General features: G+C 48.2%; 1 protein-coding gene across 5 annotated transcripts in view; it reads left to right on the top strand.

Annotated features, from left to right (window-relative positions):
- Positions 1-16,704: 16,704 nt before the first annotated feature.
- nags (N-acetylglutamate synthase) overlaps positions 16,705-20,115 on the top strand; it is a 49,089-nt gene continuing 45,678 nt past the window's right edge. Inside the window, exon 1 of one of the 5 annotated variants that reach the window (XR_015073451.1) lies at positions 16,705-17,209. Coding sequence is in view for 4 of the 5 variants with exons in the window: in XM_085966345.1 (XP_085822471.1) it covers positions 16,856-17,209 (354 nt within the window). In the remaining variant the exon portion in view is untranslated. The remainder of the gene's footprint in view (positions 17,210-20,115) is intronic. The other 4 variants (XM_085966345.1, XM_085966346.1, XM_085966347.1 and 1 more) reach the window with 4 other exon arrangements.

Raw genomic sequence — 20,115 nt, 5'->3', positions numbered from 1 at the left:
TGATCCTTCTTAAAGGCATGACGCCTGATTTATAGTCTACGGACCGGAAAGCGGATTGTGTCCGTTCTGTGATCGGTACGCCACACAGCTCCCCCCAGAATCCGCTAGTAGGGAGTGTACGAACCGGCGTGGCAGCTTGATGGCATGGCCGGAACGGCTCTTGGTGGTTGGTGTCGGGAGCGGGGCGGTCGGATGCATCGGGCTCTTAGGCGGTCTGCCCCGTGGTGGGGGTTGGCCCACTTGAACGGGTTCGTCGGGCTCTAGGTGCGCCAGCTTGAGCCGGTCGACCGACACCTTGTCAGTTCTGCCGCCCACTTCAAGGAGGAAGAACTTGTTCCCCGTCTGGAGTACCTTGTAGGGTCCATCGTATGGGGGCCGTAGAGGTCCTCGGTGGGCGTCATGGCGCACAAAAACAAATTTGGCCATGTGCAGGCTAGGTGGTACGCGGGTTGCTGGTTCGCCGTGCCGGCCGGTGGGTACCGGAGCGAACTGTTGTGCTCGGTTGGCGAAAGCGCGGCGTTGCTGGTCAGCCGACCAGGGGGTCGTGGCGGTGGGCAGGAACTCTCCGGGTACGCGCAGCGGCTGGCCGTACACGAGTTCCGCCACCGAGGCTTGCAGGTCTTCCTTGACCGCGGAGCGTAGGCCGAGTAGCACCCACGGGAGGCGGTCGATCCAAGCCTCATCCTCGAGGCTGGCGCAGAGGGACGCCTTCATGGACCTGTGGAATCGCGCGCACAGTCCGTTGGCTTGGGGGTGGTAAGCCGTGGTGCAGTGAACGGCCACCCCGAGGTTTTGGGTGATGGCAGCCCACAGATCAGAGGTGAACTGCGGGTCTCTATCCGACGTCATGTCGGAGGGGACGCCGAACCGAGCGACCCAGGTACCGATGAACGCCCTCGCGATGTCGGCGGTGGTGGTGGATGTCAGTGGAATGGCCTCGGGCCAGCGGGTGGTACGGTCCATGATTGTCAGCAGGTGCGTGTGACCTTGTGATGGCGGCAGGGGGCCGACGAGGTCGATGTGGACGTGGTCGAACCTTCTTTCTGGCATGGTGAACTCCTCGAGTGGGGCTTTGACGTGTTGGTGGATTTTGGCACGCTGGCAAGCTATGCAGGATCTGGACCAGACACGCACATCTTTGCGCAGGCCGCGCCAGACAAATCGGTTGGCCACCAGTCTAATGGACGCGCGGGTGCCGGGGTGTGAGAGGCTGTGGACGATGTCGAACACCCGTTTTCGCCAGGACGCCGGGACTACGGGGCGGGGTTGCGCCAAGGAGGTGTCGCATTTGACTGTGACGGCGGACGGGCCGCAGGCGACGTCGGTCAGTCGCAGCCCTGGGAGGGCTGTGGGCACGGAGAGCAGATCGGGGTCGGTGCGTTGCTCCGCTGCCAGTTGAGCATAGTCCACTGCCAGGGTGGGCGCCGTGGACGGCGGGGCGGGATAGGCAGTCGGCCACCACGTTGTCTCGACCGGAGACGTGCCGGATGTCCGTGGTGAATCCGGACACCGCGGCGAGCTAGCGTTGTTGCCTGGCTGACCACGGGTCCGCAGATTTTGCCATCGCGAATGTCAGGGGTTTGTGGTCGACAAACGCGGTGAAGGGGTGACCCTCCAGAAGAAATCTAAAATGGCGGACTGCCAGGTACAGTGCGAGGAGCTCGCGGTCAAAGGCGCTGTATTTGGCCTCCGGGGGGCGCAGTTGGCGGCTGAAAAAGTCCAGTGGTTGCCAGGCCCCATCGACCCACTGTTCGTACATGGCGCCGACCGCGTGGTCGGAGGCGTCCGTGGTGAGGGCCACCCTGGCATTGGGCTGTGGGTGAGCGAGCATGGTGGAGTCGGCGAGCGCCTTTTTGGCCGAGTCAAAAGCGGTCAACATGTCCGCCGACCACTCGATCGCCATTCTGTCTTTCTTACCCCGGAGGGCTTCGTATAGGGGCCGCATGGGGGAGGCCGCTCCGGGAATGAAGCGGTTGTAAAAGTTGATCATCCCCAAGAACTCCTGGAGGCCTTTGATGGTGGTAGGCCGGGGGAACTGCTGGACGGCTTGCACCTTGGCGGGCAGGGGAATGGCTCCGTCCTGCGTGATGTGGTGGCCGAGGAATTCGATCCTGCTGAGGCCGAATTGGCACTTGGCTGGGCTGATGGTGAGCCCGTGCTCACTGAGCCGCTGGAGCAGGGTGCGGAGGTGCTCGATGTGTTCCTGCTTGGAGGAACTAGCTACCAGGATGTCATCCAGGTAGACAAAGAGGAACTTCAGGTCCCGGAGGACCGAGTCCATGAGCCGCTAGAAGGCCTGGGCCGCGTTTTTGAGGCCGAAGGGCATTCGGAGGAACTCGAATAGCCCAAAAGGGGTGATTATGGCCGTCTTGGGAACGTCCGTGGGGTGGACTGGCACCTGATGGTAACCGCGCACCAGGTCGACTTTGGAGAAGACTGAGCGGCCGGCCAGTCTAGCCGAGAAGTCTTGAATGTGCAGTATGGGGTACCGATCCGGCATGGTGGCGTTGTTTAGGCACCGGTAGTCCCCGCAGGGGCACCATCCCCCATCAGGTTTGGTGACGATGTGGAGTGGGGAGGCCCAGGGGCTGTTGGAGCGGCGGATGATGCCGAGCTGTTCCATTGTGGCAAACTCGGCCCGCGCGACCTCCAGCTTGGCCGGGTCCAGCCTGCGGGCGTGGGCATACACCGGTGGGCCTGTGGTGGGGATGAAGTGTTCTACCCCGTGCTTAGCAACCTTCGCGGAGAAGGTCGGGTTGGTGAGGGCTGGGAACTCAGCCAGGAGTGCTGAGTAGTCGTCCATTGAGCGGGCGCGGCACTGCCACGCCATTTCGGCGGGTTGGGGGGGGGCCATGGCGCCCGAGACAGGTGACATGGTGTTCATGTCCACGAGGCAGCGCCGAGGCATGTCGACCAACAGGCCGTGGGCGCACAGGAAATCCGTACCGAGGAGCGGGGAGAGCACCTTGGCGGTGATAAACTCCCAGTGGTAGCGGCGGCCTGCGAGGTCGATGGTGACGATGCGGGTGCCGTATGTCCGGATGTCGGTGCCGTTGGCGGCAGCCAGCGCAGGGCCGCGGCCGCCTCGCTGGATCTCGAGGGTGGACGCGGGGATGATGCTGCGCTGCGCGCCCGTGTCGCATAGGAAACGGCGTCCGGAGGCGCTGTCCGTAACGTACAGCAGCGCGCCTGCTTGCCCCACGGCCATCGTGTAGGCCGGTGTGGGGGCGGTTGGAAACGTGCAGGGATGGCTGCAGCGGCGTGCCCGTGCGCCGAACCAGGTATGGAAGTAGCAGTAGCCCTGGGTCGGAGGGCTTGGGGGACGTGGGGGCCTGGGGGGCCTCGTGGCCGAGCTGTGTGGCCGCGCGATAGAGGGTGGAGCGCGCGCCGACGCGGCGGAGGCCAGGTCGGGGGTGACGGCGTGGTTGGAGCTGGTGGACAGGAGCTTATCGGCTTCGTCGGCCGGGGCCTCGAGGTCCGTGAGGCTGGACGCCACGATCGCCGGGCGGATGCTGGGAGGTAGTTGGTGGATAAAGAGCGTGCGGAAGAGGGAGCCGGGCGGTTTCTCGTCGGTCAGAGCAAGCATGTGTGAGAGCAAGTCTGATGGTGTGGAGTCACCGAGGCCCGGGAGGTCGAGGAGGTGGCAGTTGCGCACGAATTGGGAGGCTGTGAATTTTTTAATGAGCGCGGCCTTGAGATGTGCGTACTTGCCTTCCTCCGGAGGGTTTTGTAGTGTTGTCCAGACTTTCATGATTGTGGAGCTGCCCAGGGAGGCGAGGAGGTAGTCATACATCATTGCGTCGGTGGTGATGCCGCAGAGTCGGAATTGCGATTCGGCTTGAAGGAACCAGGCGGTGGCCAGGTTCTCCCAGAACTCCGGCAGCTTCACAGAAACTGCGTTTGTGTCAGCCATGGTTACGCTTAGGAGTCATCCTGAGCGTCGGGGTCACCAATGTAGGAGTCTACGTACTCCTAGCAAAAAATACTGAACTCGGAGAGGTTCAACAGAAAAGGTTTAATTGTTGAGGCTGCATGCTGAACACAAAATGGAGTCAGAGACTAAACCAAGTACAACTCTCTTTCATCAGTGCACAGCTTCGACTGCTCCTCCCCAGCTCTGGGCTTAACTATGTTGCAGATCGAGTTTCTTAAAGGTGTGATCCTTCTTAAAGGCATGACGCCTGATTTAAAGTCTGCGGACCGGAAAGCGGATTGTGTCCGTTCTGTGATCGGTACGCCACACTACCATTCATTGTGTATTCCCTTGCCTTATTAGTCCTCCCAAAATGCATCACCTCACACTTTTCAGGGTTAAGTTCCACTTGCCACTGTTCTGAACTTGCCACTGTTCTGCTCATCTGACCAACCCATCTATATCATCCTGTAGCCTGAGGCTGCCCTCCTCGCTATTTACCACTCCATCAATTTTTGTGTCATCTGCGAACTTACTGATCAAACCTCAAGGAATTTGTCCAAACTGAGTTGGTAACCCCAATTGTAAGCATTAAGGAGATGGGGCTTGAAATTGGATGCCCATTTTTGGGGTGCTAAATACGCTTGAAATATTAGCATAATTTTTTTTTTATTCATTTATGCGATTAGGGCATCGCTGGCAATGCCAGCATTTATTGCCCATCCCTAGTTGCCCTTGAGAAGGTGGGGGTGAGCCATGTTCTTGAACCACTGCAGTCCGTGTGATGATGGTACTCCCACAGTGCTGTTAGGTAGGGAGTTCCAGGATTTTAACCCAGCGACGATGAAGGTTCGGCGATATACTTCTAAGTCAGGATGGTGTGTGACTTGGAGGGGAACTTGGAGGTGGTGGTGTTCCCATGCGCCTGCTGCCCTTGTCCTTCAAGGTGGAAGAGGTCGCGGGTTTGGGAGGTGCTACCAAAGAAGCCTTGGCGAGTTGCTGCAGTGCATCTTGTAGATGGTACACACTGCAGCCACGGTACGCCGGTGGTGGAGGGAGTGAACGTTTAAGGTGGTGGATGGGGTGCCAATCAAGTAGGCTGCTTTGTCCTGGATGCGGTCGAGCTTCTTGAGTGTTGTTGGAGCTGCACTCATCCAGGCAAGTGGAGAGTATTCCATCACACTCCTTACTTGTGCCTTGTAGATGGTGGAAAAGCTTTGGGGAGTCAGGAGGTGAGGCACTCACCGCAGAATACCTAGCCTCTGACCTGCTCTTGTTGAGACAGTATTTATGTGGCTGGTCTAGTTAAGTTTCTGGTTAATGGTGACCCCCAGGATGTTGATGGTGAGGGATTCGCGATGGTAATGCCATTGAATGTCAATGGGAGGTGGTTAGACTCTCACTTGTTGGAGATAGTCATTGCCTGGCACTTCTGTGGTGCGAATGTTAACTGCCACTTATCAGCCCAAGCCTGAACGTCATCCAGGTCTTGTAGCAAGCGGGCATGGACTGCTTCATTATCTGTGGAGTTGCGAATGGTGCTGAACACTGTGCAGTCATCAGAGAACATCCCCATTTCTGACTTTATGTTGGAGGGAAGGTCATTGATGAAGCAGCTGAAGATGGTTGGACCTAGGACACTGCCCTGAGGAACTCCTGCAGCGATGTCCTGGGGCTGTGATGATTAACCTTCAACCACCACAACCATCTTCCTTTGTGCTAGGTATGACTCCAGCCAGTGGAGCGTTTTCCCCCTGATTCCCATTGACTTCAGTTTTACTAGGGCTCCTTGATGCCAGACTCGGTCAAATGCTGCCTTGATGTCAAGGGCAGTCACTCTCACCTCACGTCTGGAATTCAGCTCCTTTGTCCATGTTTGGACCAAGGCTGTAATGAGGTTGGGAGCCGAGTGGTCTTGGCGGAACCCAAACTGGGCATCAGTGAGCTGGTTATTGGTGTGTAAGTGCCGCTTGATAGCACTGTCGATTACACCTTCCATCACTTTGCTGATGATTGAGAGTAGACTGATGGGGCGGTAATTGGCCGGGTTGGATTATCCTGCTGTTTGTGGGCAGGACATACCTGGACAGTTTTCCACATTGTCGGATGCCAGTGTTGTAGCTGTACTGGAACAGCTTGGCTAGAGGCATGGCTAGTTCTGGAGCACAAGTCTTCAGCATGATAGCCGGGATGTTGTCGGGGCCCATAGCCTTTGCTGTATCCAGTGTGCTCAGCCGTTTCTTGATAGTGGAGTGAATCGAATTGGCTGAAGAATGGCTTCTGTGATGGTGGGGACCTCAGGAGTAGGCCGATATGGATCATCCATTCGGCCCTTCTGGCTGAAGTTGGTTGCAAAAGCTTCAGCCTTGTCTTTTGCAGTCACATGCTGGGCTCCACCATCATTGAGGATGGGGATATTCTTGGAGCCTCCTCCTCCCGTTAGTTGTTTAATGGTCCACCACCATTCACGACTGGATGTGGCAGGACTGCAGAGGTTTGATGTTAAGCGGGAGGCGGGTTGGGGGCAGGGCTCGGAAGCGGTCAGGAAACCCGGGAGGATAGGTTTCCTGCAGGCCCTCCCAAATTTAATGGCCAGGCCTGATTTCCATGGGAAACCTCTGCTTCCCACCCACAGCCAGCCAGATTGAGAGGCTGGCTGGCTGCGGGTGGATAGGCTTGCGGTACTAGGCCACAGAAAGGAGGGAGGGATCAGGTGGAGCTGGAGGTGCATGGGGAGGGCCAGAGGAGTGGAGGGGTTCGGAACTGGTCGGAGCGCTGGAGGGCCGGGAACGATCGGGGTTGGCTGCCCCCCGACCCCCACACCCCCGTCCCACCTGCGTTAAAATCGGAAGTGGACGGGTTGGAGGCGGGTTCTGGTCAGAATTCAGACTTTTAACACTTTAACTTACCACCCGACCCAAACCCACCAGTTTTTTGGGGTTAAAATTCCCCCCATTAACTCGGTTTCTCTCTCCACAGATGCTGCCTGACCTGCTGAGTATTTCCAGCATTTTCTGTTTTTATTTCAGATTTGCAGAATCCGCAGTATTTTGCTTTAATAAATTTCAAAGATTTAGTATTTCTTGATTACGATTTTTTTATTCATCTTTAAAAAAAATGGTGGTTTTCTTATGAAGTCCATCCTACTGCAGTTGATTTAAAGCGGAGTCAAAATAGTAAGCATATTAAAATATATAATTGACATAAATGCGATATAATTTCATATCACACAGCATGAACATTTTAAAAGGAAATACCTGCACAGTGAGAGAAATCTCTGTTTTATTGGAACATTCCTGTTCAGCAAACAATGTTGAATGTGCAAGAACTGAATTGGTGCTTGAACAAAAGTTCCCGTTATATAAACCTTCCCAATAACTGAGTGCTCCTTAACTAACAAGTACTGTCACAGAAAACCTTCTAAAAAATTACCAAAAGATTATCGATTGGTGGAAACAAAATGCTTTTTTTAATAATCGAATCTCAGTGGATAAGATTTGATTCAAAATAAATGATGGCTGCTGTCTTGTCCAAGAAGAAAGAACTGATTGATGGAGCTAGCTTGGTGCATGAATGACCTTCCTCCTAACCACAGTCCTACGTTCAACTTTGGAAGGCGCGTAAAACGGCCGATATAGGACTGGGCGCCCGCTATATACCCCATCCAATTTGCCTTTTCATTGACTTCAATGGAAAGTAAAATCAGGAGTGGCGGGGTGTATAACTGGCAGGCAAATCCAATATTGCCCATTTCATAACCCCACAGAAGCTGAAAAGTCCAGCCTGTGGCTCCGATACTTTTTAACAATTTGTTTATGGGATGTGGGCATCGCTGGCAAGGCCAGCATTTATTGCCCATCCCTAATTGCCCTTGAGAAGGTGGTGGTGAGCCACCTTCATGAACCGCTGCAGTCCGTGTGGTGAAGGTACTCCCACAGTGCTGTTAGGGAGGGAGTTCCAGGATTTTGAGCCAGCGACGATGAAGGATCGGCGATATGCTTCTAAGTCAGGATGGTGTGTGACTTGGAGGGGAACTTGGAGGTGGTGGTGTTCCCATGTGCCTGCTGCCCTTGTCCTTCTAGGTGGAAGAGGTCGCGGGTTTGGGAGGTGCTGCCGAAGAAGCCTTGGCAAGTTGCTGCAGTGCATCTTGTAGATGGTACACACTGCAGCCAGGGTACGCCAGTGGTGGAGGGAGTGGATGTTTAAAGTGGTGGATGGGGTGCCAATTAAGTGGGCTTCTTTGTCCTGGATGGTGTTGAGCTTCTTGAGTGTTGTTGGAGCTGCACTCACCCAGACAAGTGGACAGTATTCCATTGCACTCCTTACTTGTGCCTTGTAGATGGTGGAAAGGAGGTGAGACATTCGCTGCAGAATACCTAGCCTCTGACCTGCTTTTGTTGCCACAGTATTTATGTGGCTGGTCCAGTTAAGTTTCTGGTCAATGGTGGATTCGGCGATGGTAATGCCGTTGAATGTCAAGGGGTGGTGGTTAGACTCTCGCTTGTTGGAGATAGTCATTGCCTGGCACTTGTGTGGCGTGAGTGTTACCTGCCACTTATCAGCCCAAGCCTGAACGTTGTCCAGTTGTGAATGGTATTGAACACTGTGCAATCATCAGCGAACATCCCCATTTCTGACCTTATGTTGGAGGGAAGTTCATTGATGAAGCAGCTGAAGATGGTTGGGCCGAGGACACTGCCCTGAGGAACTCCAGCAGCAATGTCCTGGGGCTGTGATGATTGACCTGCAACCACCACAACCATCTTCCAGTAGTTTAATGGGCCATGCCATTAAATGTTGCTGAAATTTGTCTGTGTGTCAGAAAACCATCCTTGCAACGATACTGAAATGCAGCTTTTCTGCTGTCTTCCCGACCTGCTATGAAGACAATAAAGTCTTCTTAAGAAACCATTAACAGATTTTCAGTTAAACTTGATACACAGATTTAACACCATCATAATCTTTTGCTATGGTCCAAACAGATTCTTGCACTCATAGATAGATCAGATTTAGTGCCTACAAGATTTCATTGGTTCAACTCTGAAAAGATCAAATTCTCACAAAACATCTAAAATCTTCTGCCACCCTATGATCTCTCGGGAGTCAACAGAGAGCTTTGTTGGTCTCAGTCTCTCCAGCTTGGCCAGCAACATCAGAGGTTCCCATCTGTCTTGGCAAATAATTCATCGCGTTAATTATGTTTTATGAGTATCTGTGCAAGCGTTTCATTAATTCCTTATTTATAATCGGGCAGATTTTGCACTGAATCAAGCCCATGTTGCAAGAAGGCAATGGTGTTTTGATTAGTCATTGCACGGTGTGACAGGACATATGGTTATGAAATATGGTAAGCTGGAAGTTAATCAAGTGACATAAAAATAGACTGCGTGAAGAAGCAACACCACTTAGATTTAATGTAAGATGATGATTTATACGACATGTGGTTGGAAACAATGAAGATTTTTTTTAGTTTAAAACTAAGGCAAGACATCTTAGAAATAGAAAAAAAGCCTTTAAACCCAACAAGTTTATCCTTTTTGATAGATCAGCCTCGCCTACTCAAAATCTTCCACACCCAATAATAAATCTTACAGCCACTTGAATCTATTTTCCCTGGTCACTTTAATGGCCTTGCCTGTTAACATTTTCCATAATCCTTTTGGGTAAAAATGTTCACCGAACATCCCTGCTCAATTCTATTTTTTTTAGTTTGACCTGACTTCCCACTTTGTCAGTCATCTTCTTAAACCTGTGCAATTATTTAAGGATGCATGTTCATGTAAATTTTGACTGAGGTTGGGATTCAATTAGCGATGCCATGCCACTTTCACCCATTCCTTGGCAGTCACTCCTTAATTTGTAATTATTACTACTTCACTGCCATTCTTGAGACCGCCTGCTTACTTGTCCACAGCCAACAACTACCAAAATCTGTTTCACACCATGAACCAAATGCAACAGTTACCATTTTATAATAAGGCAGATCAGGGCTTATCCAAAGTGAGGTCCGTCTCAGTGGGTGCTGTTATAAATCTCATCATCATGAAGAAACGACTCATGAAATAACACTGGACGGCCAGCTGGTGGCGCTGTCCAAGGAGTATAAATACTCGGGCGTGGGCCCAGCCTACCAGGGACATTTTGTAAGACAGGAACTAGTGAAGGACAACTAGACCTCCATGTTCTGAAACAAGTTGATTAAAGCCTTGCTTTATACTCGAACCAAGTGCGTAGTGAGTTTTATTACGTCAGGCGCTATTTACATTCATTCTCACTTGCAAAATGATTTGAAAAAGTCTTTGTTTATATCATGTATAAATGTCATCATTTTTGTGTGTGTTACTGCCATTTTTCAGATTTTGTGAACCCTTAATTTGATTTTTAAAAGTTTTATTCAAGAAATTCAACACAACATTGTACGTGTTTGAACATGTTTTACAGAGTAATTAAATATGAATTTAATAATAATCTATCTTGGAAAATATCTGTCTACACATTTTGATTAATTCTAAATTCAGTGCAATAATTCCATGAGCAAATATTTTAATGTCAGGTTGTTTTACCACAACAAAAACTATCAGTTTGCTTTAATGTTGCAAGTGTGAACATGTCATGAAATGGTAGGATGCAGACTTTGCAAAGATTCCCAACATACCAAGCTGGAATTGGTGGTCGGAAGTAATAGCAAATAAAGGTCAAGCATTTTGCTTCAGGGAGGTTGAGAAAGAGATAGATGGAGGAATAACTTTAATCTATTCTCACACTCTTGCAAGCATCCATTTTAGAAGTATTGGCAAAGCAGTTTGCCTGACCAGGAAATGGGGTGTGCAGTGGAGGACATGAAACAAAGGGAAGAGAACTTCCTTTATGAAAATAGGGCATAAAAAAACACTAACAACCTTGACTACAAAGCAGAATCCCAGTCTGAGCTGTACACACAAACCAGCGACACTAATAATAATGACGAAGGGTCATCGACCTGAAACGTTAACTCTGTTTCTCTCTCCACAGATGCTGCCTGACCTGCTGAGTATTTCCAGCATTTTCTGTTTTTATTACATTAATAATATAGCCTGGGAGCCATTTGTGACCCAGATCTCCTTCATTTGTGGTTGTCAGTAAACCTGGTGTCCAAATATTTCTAGCCCTCGATTGACAGCTGGCTATGGAATGTTAACTGAGCTGTGATTTGATGCTGTTCATTTTCCTTTTCTTACTCTCCACCAAAAGAAACCAAGGGAAGATTATAAGGATACAATACTATTCTAGCTTCCTTGCAACAAGTCAAAAAACCCAAAAGTATAAAACTACTGTTTCATTGCCTCTTCCTGCAGGGAGGATCCTGGGCTTCAGCACTGGAATAGTTGAAATCAGGAACGTATTGTGTGGTGGGTGAATTGCAGCAGCAGATCCATGTTCCAGCGCTTTATGCTGCAAAACATTGTTGCATTCCGAAAACTGGCCCTCAAGCAACACATCAGTTGGGATTGTGTCTATATCTTTGCTGGAATTAATGAACGGAGGAAATTATAACTCTTACAGTACTAAAACACTTAAGGCTCTGAAAATCCAGAGAGTTCCGCCAGTCTCCCACCATAACTGTCGTTGGATACTAGCAGAAACCACTGGAAAACGGAAGGTTTGCTCTGTAAGGGGCAGAACCTCCATCTTCCCTTCACAGGGTAAATGTTGTCGGAGAGGCATATCCACCGTGGGGACTCCCAACACTGAGAATTCCTACTTCCCCAGCTCATTCAGGACCTGGATAGTACTGGAGGCGGGTTCACCCAGTGAGATAAGGCGTACCGGCTTCAAGATGGTCATAAATACATACGTTTCTTCCAATGGCATCTTCTATGTGTGCACTAGGTTACCTCCAATGTATCCTAGGGCACCAATTTTGATCTCCCTCTATTTACCAAGTACAACCTACACCAACTACATGACTTCAATGGAGAATAAAATCAGCCATGGTGTAAAATGGTGTGTAGGTTAGGTTAAAAGGACCTCCATTGAATCAGCTTCCACATGTATATTGATAATATCCAGTCCCTCTACACTATCATCGCCAAATGAAGAGCTGTTGCTGTACTATCTGACTGGCCCATCCTACATCAAGTCCTGGATAAGATAAAATTTCCTACTGGCCAATGTTGACAAGACCGTTCCGCTCTTGCCAACACCTCTGTAACTCTGGCACCAATTCCATCAATCTCCCTGGCTGCATCTTCAAACTGAACCTGGTGGTACATAACCTTGGCATTCTGTTTGACTCTGAACTGAATTTTAAACAACACAATCACCCCATCACCTTCTACCTCTTGAATATTTTCCCTAACATGGCTCCATCATGGCTTCATCACTTTGAAGATCAATTTCTCAAAAGCTCAACTCATCAGTCACTTCACCTCCACCCTTTAAATTCTTACCAATTCAGAACTCGATATTTCATGTCCTCTCCCACACACCCATCACCTTGTCCTCCTAAAGCTCCATGGAGTCCCTGAGCCCAGCAAATCAATTTTAAGATCTCTGTCCTCAAAGTCCTCCCTGGCCTTGCTCCACTCTATCCGGGAATTCTTCACTAGCCCAACATCCCAGCCCACACCCATCATTCCTCGAACTCTGAATTCTTGCTTATTTCCCGCTCCTTTAGTTGCACCAGAGGCTGATCTTTAATCACTATGCTCCTTCCCTCTGGAATTCTCTTCCAGAACCATTTTTCTTTGGCACTTTTCTTACTTTCAGAAATGTCCTAATAAAACAACATTTTCAATCATGCAATCATGGAATCATAGAATCACAGAAAGTTACAGCACAGAAGGAAGTCATTCAGCCCATTGTATCTGTGCCAGCCAAAAAAGAGCTATCCAGCCTAATCCCACTTTCCAGCTCTTGATCCAAAGCCCTGTAGGTTACAGCACTTCAAGTGCATAGCCAAGTACTTTTTAGCTGTGATGAGGTTTCTGCCTCTACCACCCTTTCAGGCAGTGAGTTCCCAACCCCCCACCACCCTCTGGGTGAAAAAGGTTCTCCTCCACTCCCCTCTAATCCTTCTACCAATTACTTTAAATCTATGCCCCCTGGTTATTGACCTCTCTAATAAGGGAAATAGGTCCTTCCTAACCATTCTATCTAGGCTCCTCATAATTTTATACACCTCAATCAGTCTACCCCTAAAGGCACCTACATAAAGAGCTCTGTGTAGATGTAAATTGTTGTTGAGGAGCCATTTAAAACTAAAATTGGAGTTATATTTTATTATGAGATCATAAAGTAGGGAAAAAGAAACACACAGAAAGAGTACATTAAAACAAGGAGCATACCTCTGAATGAAAGATACTGCATTGGTGTATGTGCAGCTACAATAGACAGCAACTAAATGTTTACTTCACAGTGACCAGGTGTGTACGACCCAACTTATGGAAAGTAAGCATGGAGTTTGTGCAATAGGACAAGGTACAATTCCTCACTACCACGGAGTTCCTGATGCCAGTGGTGCTGGGGATAAGCACTTAGCAGAGTCTAGATTCCTCTTTACAGGGGAGAGAAATCAGAGTGAGAATCATCAATGGAATATTTTCATACAGAAAGAAACTTGCATTTATATAGCACCTTTCATGAACTCAGGGTATCCCAAAGTGCTTTCCAACTAATTAAGCATTTTTGAAGTGCAGTCACTGTTGTAATGTAGGAAACGTGCACAGCAAGGCCCCACAAACAGCAGTGAGGTACGTACCAGATAATCTGTTTTTTTAGTGATGTTGGCTGAGGGACAAATATTGGCAACACCAGGGGAAACTCCCTGTAGACATCCAATGTATACACCCAAACAATCTTTTGCATCCACCTGAGTGTCTAGATGGGGCCCTGGTTTAACGTCTCATCCGAAAGATGGTACCTCCAACTTAGGCAGCGCTGCACTACAGCATCAGCCTATATTTTGTGCTCAAGTCTTGGGACTTGAACCCACAACCTTCTGACTCAGATACGAGAGTGCCACCACTGAGCCGCGGCTGATGGTAGGGGATGTCTCAGACTCCCATCCTTTTGGCCACAGACAGCGTATAACCCTGGGTTAAAAAAAAATCACGAGATAATTAAATACCAATTCCATGTACGCTTTTGATTAATGATATAAATGTGAAGAAAATATCTCGTAAATTTCATAAATGTGACACTTGAACGACTGCGGTTCCTAAGCTATTCTGTTTACCCCATTATAGAAACATAGAAGATAGGAGCAGGAGTACCCCATTCGGCCCCTCGGGCCTGTTCCGCCATTTAATGAGATCATGGCTGATCATCCAAATTCAGTACCCTGTCCCTGCCTTCTCCCCATATCCCTTGATCCCTTTAGCCTTAAAAAATATATCTAACCCCTTCTTGAATATATTTACTAAGTTGGCCTCAACTGCCTTCTATGGTAGAGAATTCCACAGGTTCACCACTCTCTGGGTGAAGAAATTCCTCGTCATCTCAGTCCTAAATGGCTTACCCCTTATCCTTAGACTGTGACCCCTGGTTCTGGACTCCCCCGCCATCGGGAACATCCTTCTTGCATCTAGTCTGTCTAGTCCTGTTAGAATTTTATAAGTTTCAATGAGATCCCCTCTCATTCTTCTAAACTCTAGCGAATATAAGCCTAATCGACCCAATCTCTCTTCATATGTCATTCCTGCCATCCCAGGTATCAGTCTTTTGAATCTTCGCTGCACTCCCTCCATGGCAAGAACATCCTTCCTCAGATAAGGTGACCAAAACTGCACACAATACTCAAGGTGTGGTCTCACCAAGGCCCTGTACAACTGCAGCAAGACATCCTTGCTCCTGTACTCGAATCCTCTCGCTATGAAGGCCAACATACCATTTGCCGCCTTAACCGCCTGCTGCACCTGCATGCTTACCTTCAGCGACTGGTGCACAAGGACACCCAGGTTTCGTTGCACTTCCCCTTCCCCCAATCTATTGCCGTTCAGATAATAATCTGCCTTCCTGTTTTTGCCACCAAGTGGATAACCTCGCATTTATCCACATTATACTGCATCTGCCATGCAGCTGCCCAATCACCCAACCTGTCCAAATCATACTGGAGTTTCTCTGCATCCTCCTCACAGCACACACACACACCCAGCTTTGTGTCGTCTGCAAACTTGGAGATATTACATCTAGTTCCCTCGTCTAGATCATTAATATATATTGTGAATAGCTGGGGTCCTAGCACCGATCCCTGCAGTACCCCACTAGTCACTGCCTGCCACTCAGAAAAAGTCCCATTTATTCCAACTCTTTGCTTCCTGTCTGCCAACCAGTTCTCTATCCAAGTCAGTACCTGACCCCCCAATCCCATGTGCTTTAACTTTGCACGCCAATCTCTTATGTGAGACCTTATCGAAAGCCTTCTGAAAGTCCAAATACACCACATCCACTGGTTCTCCCTCATCTATTCTACCAGTTACATCCTCAAAAAAATCCAGATTGTCCGATCCGGTCACTGTTTTCCAAGTGCTCTGCTATTACATCTTTTATAATGGACTCTAGCATTTTCTCCACTACTGATGTCAGGCTTACCGGTCTATAATGCCCCGTTTTCTCTCTACCACCTTTTTTAAATAGTGGGGTTACATTAGCTACCCTCCAATCTATGGGAACTATTCCAGAGTCTATAGAATTTTGGAAGATGACCAGCAATGCATCTACTATTTCTAGGGCCACTTCCTTAAGTACCCTAGGATGTAGATTATCAGGCCCTGGGGATTTATCAGCCTTCAATCCCGTCAATTTCCCTAACACCATTTCCCTACAAATACTGATTTCATTCAATTCCTCCCTCTCATTAGACCCTATGTTCCCCAACATCTCTGGAAGATTATTTGTGTCCTCCTTTGTGAAGACAGAACCAAAGTATGAATTGGTCTGCCATTTCTTTGTTCCCCATTATAAATTCCCCTGATTCTGACTGCAAGGGACCTACGCTTGACTTCACCAATCTTTTTCTCTTCACATATCTATAGAAGCTTTTACAGTCAGTTTTTATGATCCCTGCAAGCTTACTCTCATATTCTATTTCCCCCCTCTTAATTAATCCCTTTGTCCTCCTTTGCTGAATCCTAAACTGCTCCCAATCCTCAGGTTTGCTGCTTTTTCTGGCCAATTTATATGTCCTCTCCTTGGATCTTATGCTATCCCTAATTTCCCTTGTTAGCCACGGTTGAGTCACCTTTTTTGTTTTATTTTTATGCCAAACAGGGATGAACAAGTTCTGCATTGCACTGGAGTGTCAGCCTAGATGTATGACTCAGAGGCAAGTGAGCCACAGCTGACACATGGTATAAAACCCCCTTGGGCTGTAATGCAATGTAAATGTAGATGTAACCTGCACTGTAACTGGAAATGGGACACCCTAGAATGCCATGTACTGTATTTAGTCTGTATTGCATCAATCTGCATTGCATTGTGAATTGTGACATTTAGGTTGTACTGTAATTGTACCTTTTACAAATTTTATGAATAAAGTATATTTTTGAAATTTTAGAAGGCTGTGACCTTGGCGAGTAAGGAAACCAGCCTTTGGGGGCCAGGCAACATCCGTGGAGAGAAAATAGAGTCGACGTTTCGGGTGCCTGGCCTGCTGAGTTTTTCCAGCATTTTCTGTTGTTATTTCGGATTTCCAGCCTCTGCAGTATTTTGCGAACGTACCAGCCTTTGGGGGCTGGGATAGGTGGCTTGGGGTGTCCTGCCCCCTAACGCCCTGTGTCTGGGAGCCGCTGAGGCGGTGACGGGGCGTGCAGCTGCTGAGGTGTGGGTGATTGACAGCGCGGGTGCGGGCTCGTCAGTTTCCACCGCGGGTTCTCGTCAGTTTCAGCGCTGGGTTGGAGCCGCAGGGAATCGGAGCGCAGCATCGATCAGGGCCAGGCAGCCAATCAATCAATCAATCAATCAATGGCTACAGCCAGTTCGGCATCGGCCGGCACCAGGGCCGTGGCCAGAGCCGGCCAGTTCCTCTCCTCCAAACATGTCCTGATCGCCCCGTCCTGCGCTCCGGTGCCGGGGCGCCGCCAGCTCAGCGCGGTCGAAGCCAGCCGGCACAGCAAACTGCGGAACGCGCCGATGCAGGAGGCGGATCGGTCGGTGCCGCTGGTCAATCATCACCGTGCCACCCGCTCCCTGGTCTACAGGGACGTGAAGATGTTCCTGAACGAGATCGGCGCCGATCCCAGGGAAGCCCGGTACTGGCTGGCCCAGTTTCAAAACGCCAGCACCAGCGGCAGCAACAAACTCTTCGCAGTGGTGGAGGTAAGAGCGGCTTCGACAATACACAACAACAATCCTCTGACTGAACCTTGTAAATAATCTCTGTGGCTCAGTCTGTATCGGGACTTTATTTATCTTGACTTTCAGATTTGGGTGCTCAGTTTACAAAATGCAATCAGAAAGTTGTGAAACTCTCGCCCCACTTCTGATGTGGCCTCTTGTAGAAGTTATGGACCTATATATAGTTCGCGTGGATCCAGCACAAATTATTTTTAATCGTACTCACCCGGCCACAATAATTACCGTGTTGTCACCTTTCAAATGATTTTGAAACTAGGCAGGTATTATTTGATTGTACGGCTTGTGTTTTATTTTTTAATTCTTGAGTAACACTCGACCTCGTCAGCTTTGGCCAGAGGACAGGAGGGAGGGAAAGGGAAGTGTAGTGCCATATGTCGATGGTGATTCTAATAGTGGGCCCATTGCATCACTTCTCTAACACTGCCAGGCTGGAAGTACACGCAGATGGAGCCCCTTCAGCCAGCCCGGATTAAAATGGCAGCTCTGGTGGTGCCTCTGTACTATCGAGGGGAGAAAATGGGCACAAAAAATAAATTTATTTGTCAACACATTTGACAGATTGTTGGTAGAATCACAGATCCAGCTCTATCATGGCAGCTTTTGGAGGATTGAGTGGTTAAGGGTGCTGACCTTTTATCTCTGGGAACTGTTTCAACCTCTGGTAATCAACCACAATTTTCAGGAATGAAGGTGCCCCCATTCTGCTGGCTATTAAAAGACCAATGTGAATTAACCTGGGCAAGGGCCACAGTACAATATTGTCTCTAACAGTCAAATTGCAGTAACATCCGAAGAAGCCATAGGATGGCTGATTTGCAACATGAACATTGTTAGATTTGTGCAGTGAGGGATCTGCTTCTGAGTTTGGAATTAAGGCGCATTGTTGGAGCAGAGTGGAAAGATCTGGGAATTATACTGACGGTGGCTGCAAAAAGTAGGAAGCTGGGTTCAATTCACAGCAACAACATCCCTCATTTTGAGCAGAACAAAATTCACCAGTAGACACAGAAGTCTACAGAAAAGGTGTTTGTATGTAAGACTGCTCGAAGCCCAAAGAACCACTAAGGAATTGATTTATTAAGTGGTCATTGATTCCCCTCATCCTCTGCTTGATGGACTTTAGACCCACTTAAATAATGCACACAAATGGCCTTTCACGTTCATAAAGTGAAGGAAGTAATTCACCTTTGTTAGCACGGGAATAACCAATATGTTCCATCATGTGCTCAAATTCCCAATAAGTGTATCTAGTTCCCAATATGTGTACCTAGTTGGCAAAATGGAAAATTGTGTGGGGGGCACCCGAATTCCCAATATACGTTCTCACTGGGTGAGGGGAGGCCCTGCTGGGAGCATAAACCCATAAAATTCCTCCTATAGTGTAAAACATTACCTGTCAGTTGATGCACCACACCCATTTAATGACAGGAATAGAAGAAAAACACTCTTTAAATCAACTGGTATACAATAATGTGACTGATAGTAAGTTTAAGGTTCTGCATAGGATAATACAAATTCTGCAGCATGTTACAAGGCAATTGAGAGATGAGGAAGGGTTAAGATGACATCCCAACAGTGAGATTGAAGTTTGACTAAATATTAACATCTCAAGAACAAGATGATTTTCTCTCACTCAGAGCTCCCCCTAGAATGTGGTGTTCTGCATAACTAGCGACTTTCTGCTTTTTTTAATCCTTTCAAGTTAATGGTCTCTTGCCACTTTGATTTTTTTGCTGGTGGGGGTCAGTGACAGATGACAGCTCCTGTGATCCAATCATGTGATTTTGCAACACTGGCACTGCACCATGTGATCTGACAAGAAGGATCTACGTTGACCTCAACACATTGAATTTCGGGATTCTCCAAGGGATGCATAAAGCAGATACCGTCCAAACTTCTCGGCATTAAATTACAGTTTTGCTAAACATTGCCATATTTGGTTGAGGACAATAAACTCTTCAGTTGCACAGACAAGATGTCCTTAGAAGCCATGCATTGAATCGCATCTTGCAGAAGGGCATGCTGATTTTAAATCGGTTCATAATCTTGTACTGCAGTAACTAATCGATTCTGTATTGAGAATAGACAAAAAATTCCAAACTGTTTTCTTCAACTACAAGAAAATGTTTCATCAAACTAGTTTAAATTTTTTTTTAAATTTTAGAGCATTACTATGTTAACACCAATCATAAAAATAAGTGATCAAGACTAATGATCAATGGTGAACTAACCAATTGGTGTGCTAGGGTTCTCTTGTCACCTGATCCTTTCAGTTTATTCCAGACTGCTTTATATGTGAAGTAACAGCAGAGTCCTTAAGTGAGATCAGCTTCAATGATCGGCTGCTGATAAGCTTAAAATATGATGGTGATGCAGTGCTTACAGTTGAATCGGAGGAAGAGTGTCAAAACCTGTTGACAAAAGCCCACCTAGTCAGGAAGCAGTCAGAGTGTGGAAATGAGTATTGCACTGACTAAATATATGCGTGACTCCATTCTGCAACAGCTTAGCAAGATCAAATTGGAAAACATTACTTTGGAGTAAATAGTGTTCAAAGGAGCCTAGCTAATTGATCACAACAGACAACAGGATATACAGAATAGAACTTTGCAGGCCTTGAATGCTGATAGAACCTGAATTGTGTGCATGAGTTCAGCAAAGGTAGACTACATGTTGATAAACTAGCAGCGTATGTTCCTCCTTGTTATCGATGCTTGCAACAATTGCTTATTTTTGATGCTGATTGGAGGTAGTGCAGAACTTTTGAGTTCAACGTGCAGAGAAAACTGCCAAACATCTGGGAAGACTATGGGCTCGAATTTCCAAGCCCTTTGGAGGCGGGAGTGGTGGAAAAATTGCAGAATCGG

Source organism: Somniosus microcephalus, chromosome 24 (genome assembly GCF_052327205.1).
Source record: "Somniosus microcephalus isolate GS21.2 chromosome 24, FLI_Smic_1.0, whole genome shotgun sequence".
Classification (NCBI taxonomy): domain Eukaryota; kingdom Metazoa; phylum Chordata; class Chondrichthyes; order Squaliformes; family Somniosidae; genus Somniosus; species Somniosus microcephalus.
This window is presented reverse-complemented; position numbering and strand designations above follow the sequence as displayed.